The sequence below is a fragment of the Phyllopteryx taeniolatus genome, chromosome 2 (genome assembly GCF_024500385.1).
Source record: "Phyllopteryx taeniolatus isolate TA_2022b chromosome 2, UOR_Ptae_1.2, whole genome shotgun sequence".
Classification (NCBI taxonomy): domain Eukaryota; kingdom Metazoa; phylum Chordata; class Actinopteri; order Syngnathiformes; family Syngnathidae; genus Phyllopteryx; species Phyllopteryx taeniolatus.
Genome location: NC_084503.1, coordinates 30,725,200 through 30,749,720, shown reverse-complemented (window position 1 = coordinate 30,749,720; position 24,521 = coordinate 30,725,200). Strand labels below are relative to the sequence as shown.

Below are 24,521 nucleotides of genomic sequence, written 5' to 3'. Positions count from 1 at the left end.
TTTGTTTTAAGTAGATGACACATTCAGCGACTAACTGAGGCTCGGTATTTATTAGAGAGACAACCACTATTTGAGGAAATAACCCAGTATTGTTTTATCTATCAGTAATCTTTAATAACATATCACTGGCACTGTAACAGCCTGGCATGCATGCTGGGGAAAATGCAGTTTCTCCATAAAAGGAGAATAGCGCAAAATGAAAAGTGGCAGTGACATGTTGTTCCACAACATCAATGGACTGTTTGTTTATACGATGTAGATTCTTCCCCCTTCATGGTCAGTAGCTTGGTGAGTTTCCAACATTTGCTCCCAAGCACAGATGTTCTACTATACGTGGAGGATTTTCCGCTTGACCTGTTAGCGACACGCCGTGTGTTTGATGACGAGTGCAGGCGGCGTGCCACTCTTTCATGTTTTATACCCTCTAGACTTATCTAGCGAGGTGTGTTATTTACCTTGCAGCGTGTTGCTACGCGTTGCTATGATCTATTTGTGCAATAAACTACAGTAATGTACAGTGTAGCGATGCCACCGCAATTAGGACTTGGCCTCGCAACCGCAGAGGTTTCTTGGCAGCAACACAGCCAGTCGTAACATCTAACAAATGTCCTTTAAACTTTTCCAGAGATATTATTCTCCAGCAAAGTGAGAGCCCTATTGATTTTTCAATAGATAGGGCGTTACATGAGACCATAGGCAGAGGTGGGTAGAGTAGCCAAATATTGTACTCAATTAAGAGTACTGTAACTTTAGAATAATATGACTCAAGTCAAAGTAAAAAGTAGTCATCCAAATATTTACTTGAGTAAGAAAGTAATCAATGAAAAAAATGACGCAAGTAAAGAGTAAATTGCGATTAACTTTTTTTTTTTTTTAAATCGGAGCATGAACATTAAATTAAAAAAGAATAATATATGGGAGTCGACGCACGCCTGGCACCATTTAAATTTTTAAGTGCCCAAAAATGAACAACACATGCATTGGGCCCAACAGAAACATTATTTGCTTTATTCACTTGAATGACTTCATGAAGAAGCTGTTTTCTGACCAGACTGAGTGACTTTGTGTGTGTGTGTGTGCTAATTTTGCCACATCCACTGCCAGAACAACAGCAAAAACATCTTCAACTTACCGCAAGGTGTTTTCTCAAGTTAGAAGCGGGCTGAAATTTCCAAGTTTGGGCAGTCACAATTGAAGAGCTGCATGACAAAGCTGTTGTTTTTTGGTCTGTAAATGCACTCGAGCGGCTGTTTCCCCCACCCAAAATGTGTCATTTTGATTGGCTCGCGAAGGCGACGTACACGGTCATGTGACTGCCTTGTGTCGTCTGATTGGTGAATTGGAGTCAAATGACACTGATGATCCTGTTTGATTGGCCCAATGGCTGCCCTATGCGGAAGTCGAAGATGGAGTCTAAAAATAGACGCAGACACGTATGAATGGATAAATAAAAGTAGCGAACGGTAGGTATGTTGATCATTGTAACTGAGTAAAAGTATCGATCCTTCTTCATATAAATACTCAAGTAAAAGTAAAAAGTACAGTGCATTTAGAGTACTCTGACAAGTACGGTTTATCAAAAATGTAATGGAGTAAATGTATCGCGTTACTACCCACCTCTGACCATAGGTCAAATTGATAGCATGATCGCTGTCACTTTCCTACTCTTGGCAAATCTTTGACCTTCCACGGAAGCTCCTGGTCATAGAAAGAACCTTATCATGTGTAGAGACAAATCCAGACTAAGTTGGTTAGTTAGTCAGTTAGTTGGCTAGTTAGCTGGTTGGTTAGTCAATTTCATACTTGACTGATAAGTCAGTCAGTCGTTTTCTTAGTCAGTTACTTAGTGAATTGGTCACCAAGTTAGTTGGTAGTGAGTCTCTCAGTTATTAGGGTTTTCAGTCAAGTTAGTCAGTCAGCTTGTTATTTAGTCAGTTCATTAGTCGGAGAGTTAGGCAGGCAGTCAGTCAGTTTTTAGGGTTACACAAGCACTACAAAACCCATTTCTATGAAACATGGTAGAGGAGTGATGCATTGTCCCGGGGTCAGTTAATTACTTTTTTAGTTAATGATATTAGTTAGTTTTTTTCAGTAGTTTAGATAGTTTGTCAGCCAGTTAGTCAATTAGTCTTTCCCCCCCAGCCGTTAGCTAGTTAGTCAGCCAGTTAGTTAGTCAGTCAGTTAGCAAGTTAGTTAATAGGTTGACGAGTAGTTGTTGGTTAAGCGGCAGTTAGGGTTTCAGAAACACTACAAAATCAATTTCCATGGTCAAGCTGTGTCTCATGGGCCGAGGTCTGTTAGTTAGGAAGTCAATTAGTTTTTCTTTCAGTTGGTTATTTAGTCAGCCAGTTAGTTAGTCAGTTGGTTAGGTAGTCAGTTCCTGTGGTGAGGGTTATACAACCACTACAAAACCCATTTCCAAGAAACATGGTAGTGGGGCCGCACATGGGCTGCGGTCAATTAATTTGTCAGTCATTTGATTGCTTGGCCCATTTCTAAGAAACATGGGAGAGAGCTGGGACATGGACCAAAGAAAACCCAATACAATTTCAAAGAGGAACGATATTGGCTTTTGAGCAATATCCTACCCAGGGTAACTGCGGTGTCATATCTCTACCGGTCACAACTTCCGACAAACATCCATCAGAACAAGAATACCACTGATTTAAAAAATTAACAGCTCCAAGATGCTCAATGTTGTTACCACTTATTTTGGTTCTTGAGAAACACAGCACAGCAACAAAATACTACTTTCCTCGTCAAATCTAAGAGTTCCAATATTTTATTTAGATACGACTAGCCACTGAAACATGGCAGAATGAAAAATAAACGGATTCTAGTGAATAGAATTTCATCTCCGATAGTTAGTTGGGAAAGCACATCGAGCTGCCAAAGGTGCTGCGCTATTCTACTCAGACAGATTGAATTCCTGACATTTAGTACATAAGCTTCTCGAACAATCTCATGAGCTCTAATCTTGTTAGCCCCAACACACACACACACACACACACACATTCATACACATACGCCCACATGCAGGTACATAATGCACTTTAACCCCATGCTCTCCCCCCCCCCCCCCCCCCCCCCTCCTCTCTGTGTGTGCACCTGAGCACCTCCCTTGGATTCAAATTCACCTATATCCAGCTGGTGGCGCCGTGAAGTGAACCGACACGGACCGACTCGCAACGTGTTGGTTTGCAAGTGGGTGAGCATCTTGATAGCAGCTGATGCTGGAGCAACAAGAGGAACACAATGATGGGTTGAAAGGAAAAGGGATTGGACGGAAAGATGAGAGGAATACTGTAGATTGAAAGTAGGCATGCTGTGTGTGTGTTGGGTGACGTGACCGAGTGATTGCGCCTTTTATTTTCCCGTGGCCCTGCTTCTTGGCAGTGACGTTTACACACACAGCAAAATCACAGAATATCACCTGCCAGCACCACCCTGCTGCGTCCCTATCACACGCACACACACGTGCACACACACACACACACACACACACACATCCATGCACACTATTCATTCTCTCTTTCATTCTCTCTGAGTAAAGCCACTTGGCCACAATTGGAAAGGAATATGATTCCCACCTGACTCACTGTGAATTTCTCCCCCCTCTCATAAAGACATTCCACGGGAGATTGAGTTTGCTTTTATAAAACAAGAGCCCTTGAATCAGTGGCAACGAAACAGGCCTGATATACGGTGACACGTGTATCCACTCACTGTCCCCTGTGGGATCTGCAAGGTTCCCCGGGACCCTGCTTGTTGTTTGCACAGGTTGATATAAAGTCATGCTTGTTCACCAAACACCCATGGGAGTTGTGCCCTGAAACTTGAGCGAGTGATGTATAAGAGTCAGGTGAAGGGAAAAAAAAAAAAAAAAACATTTGTAATGTTTTTTTGCTTGGCTTGGTAAGCACACTAACCACTAGTAAAAACACAAGGGCTATACAGTACACTGTACACAGACAACATCACCTGCACACATTGGGCCATCACACACTTAATAATGCTCACTTAAATACATTGCAGAAATGTGCAGTAGGGTACCACTGTTTGTCACCCTGCATCTATTTTAATAAATAAAAACACATAATATACTGAAAAACTATATAAATGCAACACTTGTTATTGCTCCCAGTTTTCATAAGCTGAACTCAAAGATTTTAAGACTTGTTCTATGTCCACAAAAGGTCTTTTGCTCTCAAATACTGTTCACAAATGTTTCTATGTCTGTGCTATTAAGCACTTCTCCTGCTGAGATCATCCATCCACCTCACAGATGCTGATGAGACAGTGTGATTATTGAAACTGTGTGCCTTGGTCCGCCCACAATAAATGGCCACTCTAAATTGTGCAGATTTCCTGTATTGGGGGATCTGGAAGGGTCAGAAAAAGAGACAGTATCTGGTGTGCCTTCTGCAGCGCAATACATCTGCTTCGCATAGTTGATCAGGTTGTTGCCTCTAGCCTGTGGAATGTTGGTCCAGTCCTTTTCAATGGCGAAGCGAAATGTCTGGATATTAGCAGGAACTGGAATATGCTGCCTTATACACTGATCCAGAGCATCCCATACATGCTCAATGGGTGACATATCCGGTGAGTATGTTGGCCATGCAAGAACCAGGATGTTTTCAGCTTCCAAGAATTCTTTTCAGATGCTTGCAACAAGGGCCATGGGTCAAGGTTGGTCAGTAAGTTAGTCGGCCAGTGGGTCAGTCAGTAGGTTAGTTAGTCAGTTCCTTAGTTGGTTAGTTAGTAGGTTAATCAGTCAGGTCGTTTGTTTTGAGTGTTACACAACCATTACAAAACACATTTCCACTAAACATGGAAGAGGGGTGGCCGATGGGTCATGGTCAGTTAGTATGTAAGTCAGTTGGTCAGTCAGTTAATTAGTTGGTTACTTAGTCGGTTAGTTAGCCATTTTATCATTCAGTTTGTCTGTTTTATTTCACGTTATACAAGCACCTTAAAACTGAATGTGGTAGAGAGATGGCACATGCACCATGAAAAACCCTAGCCATTTTGGTATGGCGATCGATATAAGTGCCGATCGAGGAATTCATTTTCATTTTCGCCTGCTTGCATTGGGCCAAATGGGGCAATTTATGGCAATTAGAACCCCTTTTGCCATGCACATTAGCACCATCTACAGGACTGAAATGTTTAAGATTTTTCAGCCTTGGTGAGGCCCCTACTGAGTTCCATTCTGGTGTTCAATCAAATCTTCGTAATGGCAGATTTTTCTTTGTACCTACTGCTAATTCTGGGTAAAATGTTTGCAGCATCCACCAACAATAATGTTTTTACTTAATGGTGCATTATTTAGACAGTAGATGTGTCTGTCTGCGGAGGCGGCCAGAGGCACTTTGCTTTTAAGACAGCATACAGACTTGTTACAAATCGTTCTTACTGTGGGCATCATGTTGACTTCTTCAGGTCAGGAAAAACAACTGCATTCAAGGCATGTTTTATCAAATGCATGCAACTATCCTCCAGGCAGGAATATCTATTGGGATAGAGAAAATTTCACTTTTTTGTTCATCATGACAGAAATACACAGAAATACATGTTTTCCGTGCGGAAATCAGTTCGTTGCAAGTCAAATATGCATGAGCAAACAAAAATGAGGCAACCATTCTTACTGCTGATAAATTTCACCTATGATGAGATTAGAACACACTTTTACACCATCACTTTATACACAGTTTATCCATTGTTCTACTGATAGGAATAAAGGTGACACTGCTGCCGAGATTTACGTTTGTTGTCACTGTGTCATATTCCGCAACACTGAATATGACACTGGGGAGGTGATAAGAAATCACATCTATACTTCGGTTCAGAGAACAAATAATCTTAAGATCTTTGGTTGCTGCAGAATTTGATATGATTTTGACTTCTTACATAATGCAAAGCTGTGACATGCATGCATGAAGTCAGAACACAGCACTCAAAGAGAGATGCTAGCACATCACCAAGCACAGAATTAGTATGGTAGCCTGTCCTAGTAGGGAAGGTAGAAGAATTTCATGCATATCATGCTTTGCTACTTTTAGACCTAAACCATACGTGTGTTCCAACCTCTATCTAATGAACTAGACAGTATAAGCACAGTGCCTCTTACCTTTAGTAATTCAGGGGAACCTCTAATGTCAAACGAGCTGTTGCGTAATGCTGGTCAACCTAGGATTTGTTCAGATTTTTTTAACTACAAACCCCAATTCCACGAAGTTGGGATATTGTGTAAAATGTGAATAAAACCAGAATGCAATTATTTCAACCCATATTCAGTTGACTACAACACAGCTACAAGATATTTAATGTTCAAACTGACATATTTTTATTTGCAAATAGTCACTCATTTTGAATTTGATGCCGGCAGCACGTTCCAAAAAAGCTGGGACAGGGGCATGTTCACCACAGTGACATATCACCTTTACTTTTAACTCAATAAGTGTTTGGGAACTGAGTACACTAGTTGTTGACGCTTTGTAGGTGGAATTATTTCCCATTATTGCTTGATGTACAACTTCAGTTGCTCAACAATGCGAGGTCTCCGTTGTATTTTGTGCTTATTAATGCACCATGACGCGCCACACATTTTCAATGGGAGACAGCTCTAGACTGCTGCCAGTTCCAGGCTAGTACGTGCACTGTTTTACTATGAAATCACGCTGTTGTAACACGTGCAGAATGTGGTGTGGCATTGTCTTGTCCCTGAAAAAGACGTTGCTTGGAAGGCAGCTTATGTTGCTTCAAAACCTGTGTGTACCTTTCAGCATTAATGGTTCCTTAACAGATGTGCCCCAAGCCATGGGCACTAACACACCCCCATGCCATCACAAATTCTGGCTTTTGAACTTTGCACTGATAACAATCCGGATGGTCCTTTTCCTCTTCTTTGGCCGAGAGGACACGACGTCCATGATTTCCAAAAACAGCCAGTTTTCAATGCAGTGCCACCTGAGGGATTCAAAGTCACAGGTATTTGATTTTGGTTTTTGGTCCTGTTGCTTACATGCAGAGATTTACTCCAGATTTTCTGAATCTTTTGATTACATTATGAACCGTAGATGATGAAATCCCTAAATTCCTTCCAGTGCATGTTGAGAAAGGTTCTTACTGTTCACTGTAAAACTTGAACAATGGGCTATATTCTCCCGTTGGTGCATGAGTCTGTATATAATGCGCCTGGCTTGCACTTTTTCAAGATGCCGATTTTGCCATAATGACATCTGATACACCCCTGCGCATACCCGGCCATTTGTGGGTAACAGTTTGAGAGGTGTGACTCATTGAAGTCTGCAGGTGTGTAGAATTCCCAAAATGTAGATGTGGAAACAAGTAATTGCCCTTGAATTCCAGTTGGAAAATATGTCACACTTTAATTTTGGAATTAACCCCCGTATGGATATACAGAAGTGGTGTCCATCCAGTGAGACAAGTGCACCACGCCTCGAACAGGCTTCTTTAAAGGAGCATGTGTTTTTGTATTCTCTCTATATACTATTACATTATTATACTAGTAAATAAATACTGTACTATATACAGTGGGTACGGAAAGTATTCAGACCCCCTTAAATGTTTCATTCTTTTTATATTGCAGCCATTTGCTAAAATTATTTAAGTACATTTTTTTTCCACATTAATGTACACACAGCACCCCATATTGACTGAAAAAAAATTGAATTGTTGACATTTTTGCACATTTATTAAAAAAGATAAACTGAAATATCCCACATCCATAAGTATTCAGAACCTTTGGCTCAGTGTTTAGTAGAAGCACCCTTTTGAGCTAATACAGCCATGAGTGTTTTTGGGAATGATGCAACAAGTTCTTCACACCTGGATTTGGGGATCCTCTACCATTCCTCCTTGCAGATCCTTTCCAGTTCTGTCAGGTTGGATGGTGAACGTTGGTGGTTCATTTTCAGGTCTTTCCAGAGATGCTCAATTGGGTTTAAGTCAGGGCTCTGGCTGTGCCACTCCTTCGGTATTTTAGCTGTGTGCTTAGGGTCATTGTCTTTTTTGAAGGTGAAACTTCGGTCCAGTCTGAGGTTCTGACCACTCTGGAGAAGGTTTTCGTCCAGGATATCCCTGTAGGAAGGGTTCTGATAATCCCAAACTTCTTCCATTTCAGGATTATGGGGGCCACTGTGCTCTTAGGAACCTTAAGTGCAGCAGAATTCTGTCTCTGAGCTCTTCAAGCAGTTCCTTTTCCCTCATGATTCTCATTTGCTCTGACATGCACTGTGAGCTGTAAGGTCTTATATAGACTGTGACTTTCCTAATCAAGTCCAATCGGTATAATCAAACACAGCTGGTTCCCAGTGAAGGTGTAGAACCATTTTAAGGATGATCAGAAGAAATGGACAGCACCCGAGTTAAATATATGAGTGTCACAGCGAAGGGTCTGAATACTTATGGCTGTTTGATATTTCAGTTTTTCTTTTGTTAATAAATCAGCAAAAACTTCAACAATTAAGTTTTTTCTGTCAATATGGGGTGCTGTGTGTACATTAATGAGGAACAAATTAACTTAAATGTTTTTAACAAATGGCTGCAATATAAGAAAGAGTGAAAAATTTAAGGGGGTCTGAAAACTTTCCGTATATATATATATATATATATATATATATATATATATATATATATATATATATATATATATTTCCGCTATATATATAATTTAATCTACGTTTGGAAGGCCATAAATAAAGCAAGTGGCGTGCTTTTGATCAGCATTGCCCAGCAACCATACCGGCACCACACACGCCGGCGTGTCACTTAAAACGGATTTCACAACCTACGATGAGATCAAATTTTAACAAAATTATTCCAAATCTAACACACCATCGCACCATTAGGATAACAATAGCTGTGCAGCGCTTTCAGATAAACTCCCAAGTCGCCATGCAGCATGTTTGAACCGAAAATGCCCCTCGCAGGTTGCCCATGAATATTAATTAATTGATATGACATAATATGTTGATGTTCCGCCTTCGACTGGCGTAATGTGGTGAGGACACTTTACGGCCTTTGAGCATTCGGTGATGGGGCAGCTAGTTGTCTGTCTGCATGCCGAGTCAGCTGCACGGACAACGTGCAATATGGTGTTTCACCTTCCCGGGGCGCTAGACTTACGACAGTCTCTCGAGCGTGCAAGAGGAAACACGTTCAAGTCTTGGGCAGAATGCGCGCAAGGCCAGATAGGACAAGGAACACCCACACTTTACTCCACCCAAGTGCGCACATGGCCAGAAGACGCGCAAATGACAGAATTAAGTGGAAGGCCGAATGGGCGCAGAAAGAAAAGTGCGGAGCTGTGCGACTTTTATGACACGTCACCTGACCTTTGATATTTGCACATTCAATGAATACTTTTTATCGTGTATATACTATAGTTTATTTAGCTTTTATATTGATGTTATTATTTGTACTGTCTTTTGTAGCATTGCGGGCTCTTGAGTACCATAATTTCAATGTGTTACGCATATTGAAGAATTGACAATAAAAGTGCCTTGTACCTTAAGCATATAGGAGACTATAGCCCAAAGTGGTGAACCTCACCCCATCCTTACTTGTGAACAATTGAGCCTTTCGGGGATGATCCTTTTCAGAATCAGAATCATCTTTATTTGCCAAGTATGTCCAAAACACACAAGGAATTTGTCTCCGGTAGTTGGAGCCGCTCTAGTACAACAGACAGTCAATTTACAGAAGACTTTGGAGACATAAAGACATTGACAAAAAACAATTGTGCAAAAAGATGCAGAGTCCTCTAGCACTTAAAGCAGTTCGAATGACTAATATCGCAATAGTCCGGTGCAATGAACATTGTGCAAAGGGCGCTGAGACTTCAAGGAGTGTATGCGGTTTAAAGTGACGAGTAGTGCGATAATCTGGGACAATGGCTGTGCAAATGTTACGGATACTCCTCAATCAGTGTGCAAATGGAGCAGATGCTACTCTGGCATGAGTGGCCAGTATATGCAAATATGCAGCATGGCAAGACAACTACAGTGAGTGCACGAGTAATACATAATTGGCCCCACAGAAATGTGACAACGAACTCAAGTCAAACAATTGCCAGCTTGTTGTAATGGAATTATAGGTTAGCTGTTTAAGAAGTTGATTGCAAGAGGGAAGAAGCTGTTGGAATCTCTACTAGTTCTAGTTTGCATTGATCGGTAGCGCCTACCTGAGGGAAGGAGCTGGAAGAGCTGGTGACCGGGGTGGGGAGGGTCCGAGAGGATTTTGCACGCCCTTGTCTTAGTTCTGGCAGCGTGCAAGTCCTCAAGGGTGGGTAGGGGGGTACCGACAATCCTTTCAGCAGTTTTGATTGTCCGTTGCAGTCGGAGTTTGTCCTTTTTTATAGCAGCACCAAACAAGACTGTGATGGAAGAACACAGGACTGATTCGATGACCGCTGTGTAGAACTGTCTCAGCAGCTCCGGTGGCAGGCCATGCTTTCTCAGAAGCCGCAGGAAGTACATCCTCTGCTGAGCCTTTTTGAGGACGGAGTTGATGTTGGTCGCCCACTTCAGGTCCTGGGAGATTGTAATTCCCAGGAACTTGAAGGTCTCGACGGTTGACACAAGGCAGCTGGACAACGTGAGGGGCAGCTGTGGCGAAGGATGCCTCCTGAAGTCCACGATCATCTCTACAGTCTTGAGCGTGTTCAGCTCCAGGTTGTGTCGGCCGCACCACAGCTCCAGCCGCTCCGCTTCCTGTCGATATGCAGACTCGTCACCGTCCTTGATGAGGCCGATGACAGTGGTGTCATCTGCAAACTTCAGGAGTTTGACAGTCGGGTTCGCTGAGGTGCAGTCGTTCGTGTAGCGAGAGAAGAGCAGCGGAGAGAGGACACAACCTTGAAGTTCCATCTTGGCTTCATTTGTCCACTTTTTGACTATTTTCACTGTAGGCTTCGCACATTTAAGTTCTTGCCTGTATGTCGGTATTAAGTGAATTAAGCAGTGATCAGACGAGCCCAAGGCTGCACGAGCTATAGCACGGTATGCGTTTTTTACCGTAGTGTAGCAGTGGTCTAAAGTATTATTTTCCCTGGTAGGACAGTCGATGTGCTGCTTGTATTTAGGGAGTTCGTGGTTGAGTTTAGCTTTGTTAAAGTCCCCAAGAATAATGAGGGGTGAGTCGGGGTGTTTTTTTTCAATTTCGTTGACTTGATCGGCGAGCGTTAGCAATGCGGCGTTCGTGTTAGCTTGAGGCGTTATATAGACTCCAGCCAGTATGAATGATGCGAACTCACGTGGCGAGTAGAATGGTTTACAGTTTAAGAATAGCGACTCCAAATGCGGGCTGCAGTGTGTGCTGAGCACCGTGACGTCCGTACACCATTTTTCGTTGATATAGAGGCATATCCCGCCGCCCTTTGTTTTCCCCGATGATTCCATGTCGCGGTCCGCTCGATGAATGTGGAAGCCGGGGAGCATGACGCCGCCATCGGGTACAGCGTCGCAAAGCCAGGTCTCCGGTGAGTAACACATGGCCGCGGAACGTCCGAAGTCTTTCCTGGTCTTTAACAGAAGATGAAGCTCGTCCATTTTGTTGGGTAGGGAGCGTACATTCGCAAGGTGGATCGACGGGAACGCCAATCTGTGTCCTCTCTTGCGGAGTTTCACCTGAATGCCGGCTCGCTTCCCTCTGTGGCGCCGCTTCCGTCTCCATGCGCCGAAAACCGCGGACGCCGCTCCGGTGAGTAACTCGGGGAAAAAACTGAGCGGATATTCGAAAGTTGGTGACAGAAAGTCCGGAGTAGACTCCTTGATGGTTAGCAAGTCTCCCCTTGTGTAAGTGAGTCGTGTAAGGTCTCCAAAGACGGACGAAAAACACAAAAACAAAGACAATACTAGAGAGCGCGTTACCGAGGCGAGACCACACTGGTAGGCGCCATCTTACAGCATCTTTTTATACCCAATCCTGACACCCACCTTTTCCCAATTAACCTGTTCACCTGTGGAATGTTCCAAACAGGTGTTTTTTGAGCGTTCTTCAACTTTCCCAGTCTTCTGTTGCCCCTGTCCCAGCTTTTTTTTTTTGGAACATGTTGCAGGCATCAAATTCAACATGAGTTATTATTTGAAAAAAAAAAAAACAATGGAAAAAAAAAAACAATGTTTTTTGGTGGTGCCATCATCAAACATGTAATAACTGCTCAGGCAATTTTTACATTAACAAAATAACATTGTTTTAACAGTAAATGTAAATATGTATCTAAAAACAATAAAACACTCAGTTTTAAATGACTGGAATAAGGGAGTCCTTTGATGCTTGCCAAACTGACGCTCTATGACGCTGTTTCATGTGATGTTACACACGGCCACAATTTGAATTCTGAATTCCTATCTCAATTAGTTAGTAATTCCTATTTGAATTGGTTCTGAACTGGTTATTCTGAAAATGTTGACAAAATTCCAAATCATACGACTACAGGTGTTACATTTTTAAAGGGAAGTGTCAGTTGTTTAGCCTGATGATGCACAATGTAATATGTTGTCTGGATTAGATCAGTGATGGTCTAGAGCATTTGTTTTAGTTGTGGCAAAGAACAGTGGGACCCAAAGACAAAAAAAGGCTCTTACAACACAGCTTCACGCAAAGTGTAACACCCATTTTAGTGACTCACCCCTTTTTCTCAGTTACTTTAGCTGTAAAGGTGTCCCAAAAGCCACATAATACAGCACAGGGTTGAATTGCACAGCATTTTAGGACAAAGCATTATACCATTATTCACTGCCAGGCCTCTGTGTTAACATGGATATTTGAATTCAACAGCCGTCAATGGCAGTGAATGAGTTAAATACAAAGCACGTGTTTCTGTTGGCTGTCCCAGCACTGTTATTTCAAGAACTATGCTAGATGTCAACATTCAAGGCTGCTCTGCTGAGTCTGAAGTCCATGTTTCCAAAGGACTGATGACTTGTATTGTGTGTGAAGGATGCGTGGACGTGCACTTATTGTCAGGAGAATATCAGTGTCAGCAGGGAGGGAGAGCCTTGTGACTGATGGTACTTATGCTTCAAGCTATAAAGTTGCGAATGTGACCAGTGCTGCTACAATGCAGTAGCCAGGAGAGTATTATTTTACATTCATAAAATTAAATGATGCATATTTAAAGAAATGTGTCAGGGATAGAAGGAGACTTTTTGAGTTTCACTGCACATTTAAAATAAAAATAAAAAAATACATCATGCAGCTAAGTATATTCCTGCGGACCCATATTTGCTTGCATATGCAGAAAAATATGTTTTCAGGATGAGTATATGGTTATATTTAATCAATTATTAACCCTTTAATAAATCTGAATAAGTCTTTTTGCATCACAAAAAAAAAACTTTAAAAAAGTTCATAACCGCTTGTTCATACATTGACACTAACAGCCCATTTGAACTCTGTTGCTAACCAAAACAGCAATGCCAAAGTACCTACACAATCTTTCAGATGAATTTAAGTGTGGAGTCTAACCCATATGTTGTGAAACAAGTTCCATGCGCGGTATTTAAGATGATCTTAGGTTATGTGGTGAAGACATTTTTAACGACGATTCTATTCCATAGACTTTGTGACGTGGTAGCCATGTTCGTACGGTCCAAAATGTTATGTGCATCCATGTTTATATGATCCACAATGTTGTGTGCATCCATGTAATTTCTTGTGTATAATGCAAATTTTTTCTCCCAAAAAATTGGCAAAAGTCAATAGTGCGCATTATACATAGGTATAGGGGCAAATGTAACAAACTTTCACATTTTATAAATGTAAGCCGCCATCAAGTGGTTATGAAAAAGCTGTACACTTTCATTCCAAAATGCCACCGCCACCTAGTGGTTGCAAAAAAGGTGTAGCCTACACTTTCATTCCAATATGACGGGTACGTATGACTGCATATATGTACAGTTCTGCTCATATGTTTACATACCCTGGCAGAATTTGTGAAATATTTATTTATTTTTTTTAATATGACTGATGACTGAACAACAACCATCATTAATTTCTTTATGGTTATGTTTTGTTTAATGAAACTTTTCTGAAATGCTTGACCGTTTAATTTGAATCCCATTAAAAACAAATAAATGTGTTTCGCCTGGCCTTTCATGTTTTCTCGAAAGAATTGTACCTGTCTTACAAATTCTGCCTCGGTAATCTAATTTACTCACTAAAATTAGGGCTTTGAATTTCAAAATAAAAAAAAAAGGATTACGTGTTGAAATAAACTGCTTAACTTCAGAATAATTCCTTGAAAAAAACTAACAAAATACAGATAATACTTCATGTTTTGATCATATGGTTAGAAGCAAAATCATGCATTGTAAAAATGCATTATACATAGGTGGAAGGGTTTTCCAGAATTGTGACGTCAACTTTGGGGGTATTATACATGGGTCAACTTTGGTGGGTATTATACATGGGTGCGCATTATACACGAGAAATTACGGTATATATTCCACGGAGCTATGCTGCTTTATGTTCTGTCCAGGCTGCATCAGCAGTTTTGTAAATACATTCTCCTGTGAAATTATTTGGGGAAATGGCTTACAAAATAAAATAAAATACAAAATAACTCCATCAAAAATTCAGAATGTAGATATTTAAGTCCACACTCGACAAATACTTGTTAACCACAAACACATTTTCTGAACAATTCTCTTCCCTCCAATGGGAGTCAAAAAGTCATCTACAGTCTGTCAACACCAGAGTTGGAAAGTAACACAGTACTTGTACTTCGTTACTTTCGCAGGTATCTGTACTTTACTTGAGTATTTCTTTTTCTGGCAATGTTTTACTTTTACTCCTTACTTTTTAAACACAAATATCTGTACTTTCTACTCCTTATATTTTAAAAATGAGCTGTTTACTTTTAAAACCTAAAGTTAGCAATGACGCGACGAAAAAAGCAGAACGCAGAAAAAACGGAAACCCGAAGTGAGACAAGTGCATCGTGGACATCGTAGTTACGACACTCCCTTTGAGCCGCGTGCCTATGGCGACGCGAAACTAGTTGGGGAAAAGTGTCCAAAATAACAAGGATGCCTGCATATTGTGCTGCGTACTGTTGCGCACACGTCATACAAACACAATAAGGGAACTCCGAACTGGGAATAACTTTTCATTGGTAAGTATTTTTTTTGGCTGTTTTTTTTTTTCAAAAATGCCTGCAATGAAAGAACCACATTAGTTTTGTCGACGTTAGCTTGCTGAAGTCTGGCTCACTGGCAGTAAACTATATCATGTTTGAGCATGAATTTAATTCCAACAAATTTATTTTCCCACTGCCAAAACAATACCGTAACACCCCTCCCCACACACACACACCCACCCCCCCACACACCCACGTTTGGCAGTGGGCAAATAAGTGTTTGACAACAACTACAACCACCACTTTACTGTCTTTTTAAAGGCAGAATTTCAGAGTTGGCTCTCATTAGATTGTGCAGAAGTGATTCTTGAGACTATACCTCAAGTTTCATTTAAGGTAGCTAAACCATAAGAGCCTCTCATGTTCTTGCAAAACGCCAATGTGTGTTTTCGGAAAATTCTATTTTGAATAATTCATCAACCTGTTCTAAAGGCCATAATGTGCTGATAAGCCTTGGTCCTAGTTTGACGTCAAGTGTGCTTTTGTAGTGAAGCCTGCAGGCTGCGGCTGAGATCTTTGCTCCAACTATTGGCTATGCATTGATAGCAGGCAAATTTGTATGAGTGCACAGCGAGAGAGGGGGGGAAGAGGATAATAATGCAAGGGTGCCAGAATGCTGTGAGGGATTTAAATGCTCCTTTTCACGCTCCTGTGCACTGCCTGATGGCTTCATGGCACTGAAATCAAAGTTTTCATCAGAGGAGAACTCCCTGGTCTGCTAAGAGATGAGACACACTCATTCAGTTGTGACTGCTGGGCGTTAATCTGTAATCCATTTTAATATTTTGGGCCAAAATGACAGTGAGATTGCGATGGCTTTAAAAGTCTGTTGTTTTTTTTTTTTATCTCCTCCAGGACAATTTCCCTGCTGGAAACCAAGAGCGTCTGCATGATTTGAAGTCAACCGTTGATCTTCTGACAAGCATCACGTTCTTCAGGATGAAGGTAGTGATTCCCAACCACTGTGGTGGGAAATTATCCAATTTCACTTAATTTGTCTGAAAGTTTTTTCTATGAATAATGTCATCGTCTTTGTCATCTCGCTAAGCCAACAACAAATAGTGACAGGCAGAAAAAATTTAATGGTCTTCCACTATATGTCAAAATGTAAAATTAACCCTTGTATCCACCTGTTGCCATTCATACAACAGAATAATAGCTTTGTCTTCAACTGAACAGGCCTAGATTTCACACTGAGTAATATTTGTGAGCAAATTGAGACAAGATCATTATTTCAGTACATATTCCTTTTGTGACATTTTTGTTTGGTGGTGTGCCGTAAGATTTTTCCAAAGCAAAATATGTGCTTAATATCTGCTTAATCGTTTTTCAGAATCAATTGACTGTGGCTGGCTATGAACAGGATTCAAATATTGTGTCACAGATCCGCAAAAGCACACTGCCTGTAAAAGTCATCATTTTCCTGTGTTGCTGTTGTGTATAAATCGCTCCAACATGTAATGGGGGATTTAGAGGTTGTATCACAGGCATGATGCCACTTGTGTCTGTATCCTGCTCCCTGCAACCCTGGTCAGGATAAGCGGTCTGATCACAATTTCTTGGCCTTGGTCTTGACTTTGTCTCACCTCCTCAATGTCCTGGCCTTGACTTGCTTTCACATTTCTCAAGTCTTGGTCTTGACTCTGCCTCACATTTCCTTGGTTTTAGTCCTAACTCACCAAAATCATAGTCAAAAAGCAATTTGGTCATCTCAACAACTCAAAGTCATGTCCTTAACCTGGTTTAAACCCCTCAAATTATTGGTCTTGACTTGGGCTAAACTCAAAGTCCTGTCCTTTACCCTGTCTGAAATTTCCTCGAGTTTGGTCTTGACTTGGTTTCAACTCCTCAAAGTCTTGGCCTTGATTTTGTCTCACATTTCCTCAGCCTTGGTGTTTACCTGGTCTCAATTCCTCAAAGTCTCTGCCTTGGTTTGGTTTCATCCGGACCTTGCCACTGTCTCACATTTCTTTGGCCTTGGTCTTGACTTGGCCTCAATGCCTCAAAGTAGTCTTGGCCTTGACGGTCTTAGCGTCTGAAGGTTTAAGCCTGGTCTCTTTTCCTGTGGCCTTGGCCTTGACTACCAGTATTGATCATGATGAGTGATAATAGTGGAGGGGCAGTGGTGGAGTATGGTAATTCATTAAAAGAAATTGATGGAAACATAAAATGGTGATAAATGATGATGGAGCTCAGCAATAACTAACTTTTCTCATGTTTTGTCACATCTAAGCTTTGAGTGCAAAATCTTGACTAAGCTTCTGAAACACTCAACACTGATCACTACCATAAAATCCTCCGAGCATTTCATTGTAAACATAAACCAGCATTAATATGGGCCTCATTTCATTTCAACGAAATTAATTCAATCTCACAATTCCTGAAAGGTGCACACCACTCCCCTCCACTCTTCTCAACACCATTGACCATTTAAAATGATTGATGTCTTTGTTCCCACCAAGTCCTTGACTGGAGCCTTATGCAATGGATCCTATACAGGAAAGCTTCTGTATTGAATATGCTTCCAGCTTCCCTACTTTGTTTCCTCGCCCCCGCATCTGTCAACAGTGTCTGTATGAAAAGGTCCATTCAGCTCCCTCTTGGTGGTGGCAGTGCTTGAACACTGAATCACAGAGGCATAGCTAAGATGGCATCTGTGACCAAAGTCGCTTTGGGTTGCCACAGCTTTCGCTCTGGTGTCATGACCAGAGTATTCCTGCATGTGCACGAGCCTCTTTAAGATATACTGCAGAGACACTTGAATGCTACATGTCAATTATAGTATACATAATGAATGTAAGTGGCTTGGCTTTTTCCACCTGGAAGTCATATATAACCACAGTGTCCGAACATAGAAGGTGATATGATACCAATAGCACCACACTGATGGATTGCGGTGTAGGTTGAACTGCATTCACCACGCTGCAACTCTCACTTGAACTTTTTCACTTTTAAGATTTCATTTTAAGATTTTTTTTAATTTTGGTAAACATATGTACAGTAAATTACTTGAGATTATTTAAAAAAAATGCTGCTGCAGTTTAAACCAAACCCAAATATAATTCAGGTTTTCCTTCGAAAACGTTATTGTAAATAAAAATGTGCCATATTTTCAGAAGACAGGTGTAGATCCAAAGTAGCCTGCAAAGCAAATACAGAAGTTCCTCGGTTTACGAAGTGACCATTCCTACGGCGGTGACGCAACCCAAATTTGTATGCCAGTCTATCTCTAACCCCATAATTATTATAATTACAGTTAATCTAAATGTTTGTATGAAACACAGGCTTACAGTACATCCCATTAAAATAAGGTGTCCCAATACATTTGTCTAAATAGTGTGACAGTGAACAACTAAATCACCAGAGTGAGGAAACATCAATAATTTGTAGAAATTATGCATGGACAGCAAGCAGGACACATTTTTAAATGCTACTCCATTAAGGGATTAGAAAAACTACAAATCTGCTGTAACACACAGACAAACTAATGTTCCACCCCTTCTGATCGACAGAAGCCCTGTTATCTAATTGATCTAAATGGCTTTGGATAAAATCTTTCTTTGAAAATGCATTCAGTCGTAAGTGCTCACAGACTGGGTGCAATATTGCAGATGGTATAACAGTAAAATGGATGAAAAAAAGGGTCAGAGTTTAGCAAGTATTTGTCGAGTGTTAGCTCGCATGTATTGACCACAAAGTGATTTGATTGGCGTTGCCGTATTAATGGCCAAGAGATGTGGGTGATGCGATTACCTCCAGCGAAGGGCTTGGACTTTTGCAAATCTACGCCGAGAGTGAGAGCCTTCACTTACATTAATGGCTGTATGTATGTGTGTGTTTGTGAATGTGTAGGTCCAAGAGCTTCAGAGTCCGCCCAGAGCCAGCCAGGTGGTGAAGGACTGTGTGAAAGCCTGCCTGGATTCCACATACAAATACATTTTCGATAATTGTCACGAGCTGTACAATCAGCTGCTGGACCAGGTAAACTGTTGCCATGTACATGGGTCGTTTTTACTATTACATTTCATCGAAAGAGAGCAACACGTTGGCCTCAGGGTTAGTCTGCCTCACAGTTCTGAGGTTGGGGATTTAAATCTTAAGCTCCAGCCTTCCTATGTGGCGTTTGCTAGTTCTTGTGCTTGAAAAGGCCATTCATGGAGTGTTGCAGAATTAAAACAATTCTGCAAGGAAGAGTGGGCCAAAATATCTCCACAAAGATGTGAAAGACTCATTGCCAGTTATGGAAAATGCTTGATTTCAGTTGTTGCTGCTATAGGCAGCCCAAGCAGTTATTAGGTTTAGGGGACAATTACTTTTTTCACACAGGGCCAGGTAGCTTTGAATAGTTTTTTTTCTTTTCCCTTAATAAATAAAATCACCATTTAAAAACTGCATTTTATGTTTACTTTGGTTAATTTGTATGATCTTTACATTTGTTTGATGAACTTAAACATTAAAGTGGGGAAAGTATGTATACATATAAGAATTTGAGAAGGGGGCAAATACTTTTTAGCTGCACTGTATAACTGACACATTGTAATATATGATAAGTATACAGTATGTCAGTATTTTTTTGTGTATTTCACCTTTTCTACCCTGTGCAATTTCAGATTACAAAGCCTAAAAGACAAACAGAAATGTATTTGTTTTTCTTTATGAGGCGTGTACAGGGCTGCGGTCAGAGAGTTTGCTTGAATGATGACAGGGTGGCGGCAGTTACATTGTCAAATACGCATATTATGTGCCTATTTTTATGTTTTAGCTGAGGCTGGACAGTACATTGGAACGGGAGTCACGCACAGGACTGGACAGGAGTGCCCAAACAGAGGCCTAAATAAAAGTGCAAAATGGTCCACAAAACTAGAGGGTTACTTGCGCCCGCCTAAAATAAATAAAGGCAATAAATGTGGCTATTGCCTTGATTCATTTAGTAGGGAATTTTGTCAAGGTTTCAGTGTGCCAGTTGACATAGGTCACAATTATTATTATTATTCTAATTACAATTATCTGAGATAATCACAATTACAACCCCAATTCCAATGAACGTTGTGTTAAACATGAATAAAAACAGAATACAATATTGCAAATCATGTTCAACCTATATTTAATTGGATACACTACAAAGACAAGATATTTAATGTTAAAACTGATAAACTTGATTGTTTTTAGCAAATAATCATTAACTTAGAATTTTATGGCTGCAACACGTTCCAAAAAAGCTGGGACAGGGTCATGTTTACCACTGTGTGACATCCCCTTTTTTTTTAACAACATTCAATAAATGTTTGGGAACTGTGACACTAATTGTTGAAGCTTTGTAGGTGGAATTATTTCCCATTCTTGCTTGATGTACAGCTTCATCTGTTCAACAGTCCGGGGTCGCTTCATAATGCGCCACACAGGCCAGTCTAGTTCCCGCACTCTTTTACTACGAAACCACGCTGTTGTAACACGTGCAGAACGTGGTTTGGCATTGTCTTGCTGAAATAAGCAGGGGCGTCCATGAAAAAGACGTTGCTTGGATGGCAGCATGTTTCCCCAAAACCTGTATGTACCTTTCAGCATTAATGGTGCCTTCAGAGATGTGTAAGTTACCTATGCCATTGGCACTAACACAGCCCCATACCATCACAGATGCTGGCTTTTGAACTTTGCGTCCATAACAGTCCGGATGGTTCTTTTCCTCTTTGGCCCGGAGGACACGACAAAAACAATTTGAAATGTGGACTCGTCGGACCACAGAACATCCATCCATCCATTTTCCATATCAGAATCAGAATCAGAATCAGAATCAGAATCATCTTTATTTGCCAAGTATGTCCAAAACACACAAGGAATTTGTCTCCGGTAGTTGGAGCCGCTCTAGTACAACAGACAGTCAATTTACAGAACACTTTGGAGACATAAAGACATTAACAAAAAACAACAACAAACAACAATTGTGCAAAAAGATGCAGAGTCCTCAGTTCGAATGGCTAATATCGCAATAGTCCGGTGCAATGACCATTGTGCAAAGGGCACTGAGACTTCAAGGAGTGTATGCGGTTTAAAGTGACCAGTACTGCGATAATCTGGGACAATGGTTGTGCAAATGTTACAGATACTCCTCAATCAGTGTGCAAATGGAGCAGATACTACTCTGGCATGAGTGGCCACTATATGCAAATAGTGCAGCACGGCGAGACAACTACAGTGAGTGCACGAGTAATACATAATACAGAAATGTGACAACGAACTCAAGTCATCCTCATTAGGGTCACGGGTGTGCTGGCGCCGAGCTCAGCTGACTCTGGGCCAGAGGTGGGGTACACCCTGAACTGGTCGCCAGCTAATCGCCGAGGACATACAGACAAACAATCATTCACATGCACACATGTGGGCAATTTAGAGTCATCCATTAACCTACCATGCATGTTTTTGGAATGTGGGAGTACAAAAAGAAAATCCACAAAGGCACGGGAAATGTTACAACCAGTTCCAGGTATAAGTGTAATGTGCGCACCTGTTGAAAGCAACTATGTTAAGGAGAAGGTTGTTCATCTTCTCCATCCTGTCCACGCGCCTAAGCTTTGCAGAAAACTCAGGGTTCCAGATTTGAGTTAATTTCCCAGTATAATCAGAATGTAATATTGAGAAATTGTGAGAACTCTAGAGGCAGGAAAAGACAAACATCCAAAAAAATGTGTACGGAACGTGTTTTATTTCAATCCAAGACATCTTCCTGTACCTTGCAGAATGATCAGGGTCTCTTGTGGTGTATTCAGCCACCTGCCCGGGCTTTTTCCGGACTTTGCAGAGGCGCTCCTCCAAGAATCCTGTCAATGATTTATGACTCCTTCCTTAGGTGAACCAGGGATCCTAAGTAGAGAAAACAAACATAAAGGAACAAACAAAACAAAAAACACACACACAGGAAATAACCAGCTGCAAAACAAAGTTGACAATAATGGTTCACATTACAGTCGGACTCTCAATAGAATGTTTGTAACACTCACAAAATGATCATATACATACTAAAACCATCGACCTATACTGCTAGTACCATCTTTCAAAGACTTGAAATAATGTAATGATGTTCTGTTTGTGTGAGAGTCGAGAAGTTTTTTTGGTTATTTTACAAAAGTTTTTCTTTTTTTAATCTTTTTGTATTTGAGTAAATAAACACCCCTGTGTACTGTTTAAAGAACAACGGAAATTCTATTTGTGGCAAATGTGTAAAATAGAGAGTCGAACCATTTAGAGACCCAGCAATAATTCCACAGCTAAATAATTAATGCACACTGCAAATTGAAGCAAACAAATAACGCCTGCCATTGCAGAACATTTGTCGCAATGTGATTACATTTGTAGAGATATTACACGCATAAGTGCTCTCGCATTGTCGTGAAAATTTGGTTCAGAAGAACAGCAACAGACTTGATCACATGCTAAGAAACCGCCCTCATGCAATCACAATCAATCTTGAAGTACCAGTTTAACATTTGGTGAGGTAGGCAAGAAGATATGGAGAAAAGATTCATTTGAGGACTGATCCTTAATAGTCTTTATTTAGTCATTATTTAAAGTCAGCTGACTGACGTATGCTGAAATACATTAAATGGCTTGTTGTCCTCCAAAATGTAATTACCATGGAACAGCCTTAAACACCCCAAAAGTGGTACAATTTGGAGTTCAACAAAAGTTTTTTGACAAAAGTATGCCTCAACAGTCAGACAAAACTTGGAGACATCAGCCAATAACGTAAGACTTGAGCTCAGTTAGCAGCTTACGGCTAAACGCTGCAGGTGTGGTTTTTATTTGGGTTTTTATTTTTGTTCTTTTTTGTTTTGTTTGTTTTGTTCCACAGAATCGTACCAAGAAAGGATCTAACTGCAAAACAAATTACATTGCATAAAACAATTTGTGTAGTGGGGATGGGGTGCTGGTGACCTCGACTCGGGGACGTTGTGAATTGGTGGGCTGAATATTTCGGAGACCTCCTCAGTTCCACCGACACACCTTCCTATAAGGAAGCAGAGCATGGGGACTCGGAGGGGGTGGGGGGGTTCTCCTATCTCTGGGGTTGAGGTCACTGAGGTGGTTAAAAAGCTCCTAGGTGGCATGGCCCCAGGGGTGGATGAGATCCGCCCGAAGTTCCTCAAGGCTCTGGATGTTGTGGGGCTGTCCTGACTGACATGCCTCTGCAACATTGTGTGGACATCAGGGACAGTGCCTCTGGATTGCCAAACAAGGGTGGTAAAAGTGGGACTGGAGGGTGTGTTCCAACTACAGTGGATCACACTCCCCTGGTAAAGTGTATTCTGGGGTTCTGAAGAAGATGATCCACCGGGAACTCAAGTCTCGGATTCAGGAGGTGCAGTGTTTTTTGTTCCTGGTCTGGAATAGTGGACCAGCTCTACACCTTCAGCAGGGTCCTTGATTGTGCATGGGAGTTTGTTCAACCAGTCTACATGTGCTTTCTGGACTTGGAGAAGGCGTTCGACCGTATCACCCGGAGGATCTTGTGGAGGGTACAGCGGGAATATGGGCTACCAGAACCCTTAATAAGGATTGTTCAGTCCCTGTACGACCAGTGTCAGAGTTTGGTCTGTAATGCCGGCAGTAAGTCGGATTTGTTTTCAATGAGGGTTGGACTCCGCTGAGGCTACCCTTTTTCAGCGATTCTGTTCATTATTTTTATGGACAGAATTTCTACGTGCAGCTCAGGCATTGAGGGGGTCCGGTTTGGTGACCTCAGAATTATGTCTCCGCTTTTTGCAGATTATGTGGTTCTGTTGGCTTTATCAAGTTGTGATCTTCAACTCTCGCTGGAGCAGTTCACAGCTGAGTGTGAAGTGGCTGGGATGAAAATCAGCACCTCCAAATCTGAGGCCATGGTCCTCATTTGGAAAAGGGTGGAGTGTCCTCTCCGTGTCAAGGCGGATCGGTGCAGTGTCTGCAGTGAGGCGGACTCTGTATCCGTCTGTCGTGGTAAAGAAGGCGCTGAGCCAAAAGGCTAAGCTCTTGATTCACTGGTCGGACTACGTTCCTACACTCACTCTATGGTCACGAGCTCAGGGTTGTGACCGAGAGAACAAGATCACGGATACAAGCGGCTGAGATGAGTTTCCTCCGGAGGGTGTCTCTCCCTTAGAGATAGGGTGAGAAGCTCGGTCATCCGGGAGGGGCTCAGAGTAGAGCCGCTGCCCCTTCACATTGAGAGGACCCAGGTGAGGTGGCTCGGGCATCTGGTAAGGTTTTCCAGGCATCTCCCACCAGGAGGAGGCCCGGGGATGAGCCGGGACATGCTGGAGAGACTACGTCTCTCGGCTAGACTACGAACGCCTTGTGATCCCCCCCGAAAGAACTGGACGAA

General features: G+C 41.6%; 1 protein-coding gene across 3 annotated transcripts in view; it reads left to right on the top strand.

Annotated features, from left to right (window-relative positions):
* The window catches only part of LOC133474223 (protein unc-13 homolog C), a 188,892-nt gene that overhangs the window by 85,892 nt on the left and 78,479 nt on the right, over positions 1-24,521 (top strand). For all 3 annotated transcript variants that reach the window (XM_061765689.1, XM_061765688.1, XM_061765687.1), the window contains exons 15-16: positions 16,022-16,111; positions 19,019-19,147. In XM_061765689.1, the coding sequence (XP_061621673.1) occupies positions 16,022-16,111; positions 19,019-19,147 (219 nt within the window). The remainder of the gene's footprint in view (positions 1-16,021; positions 16,112-19,018; positions 19,148-24,521) is intronic.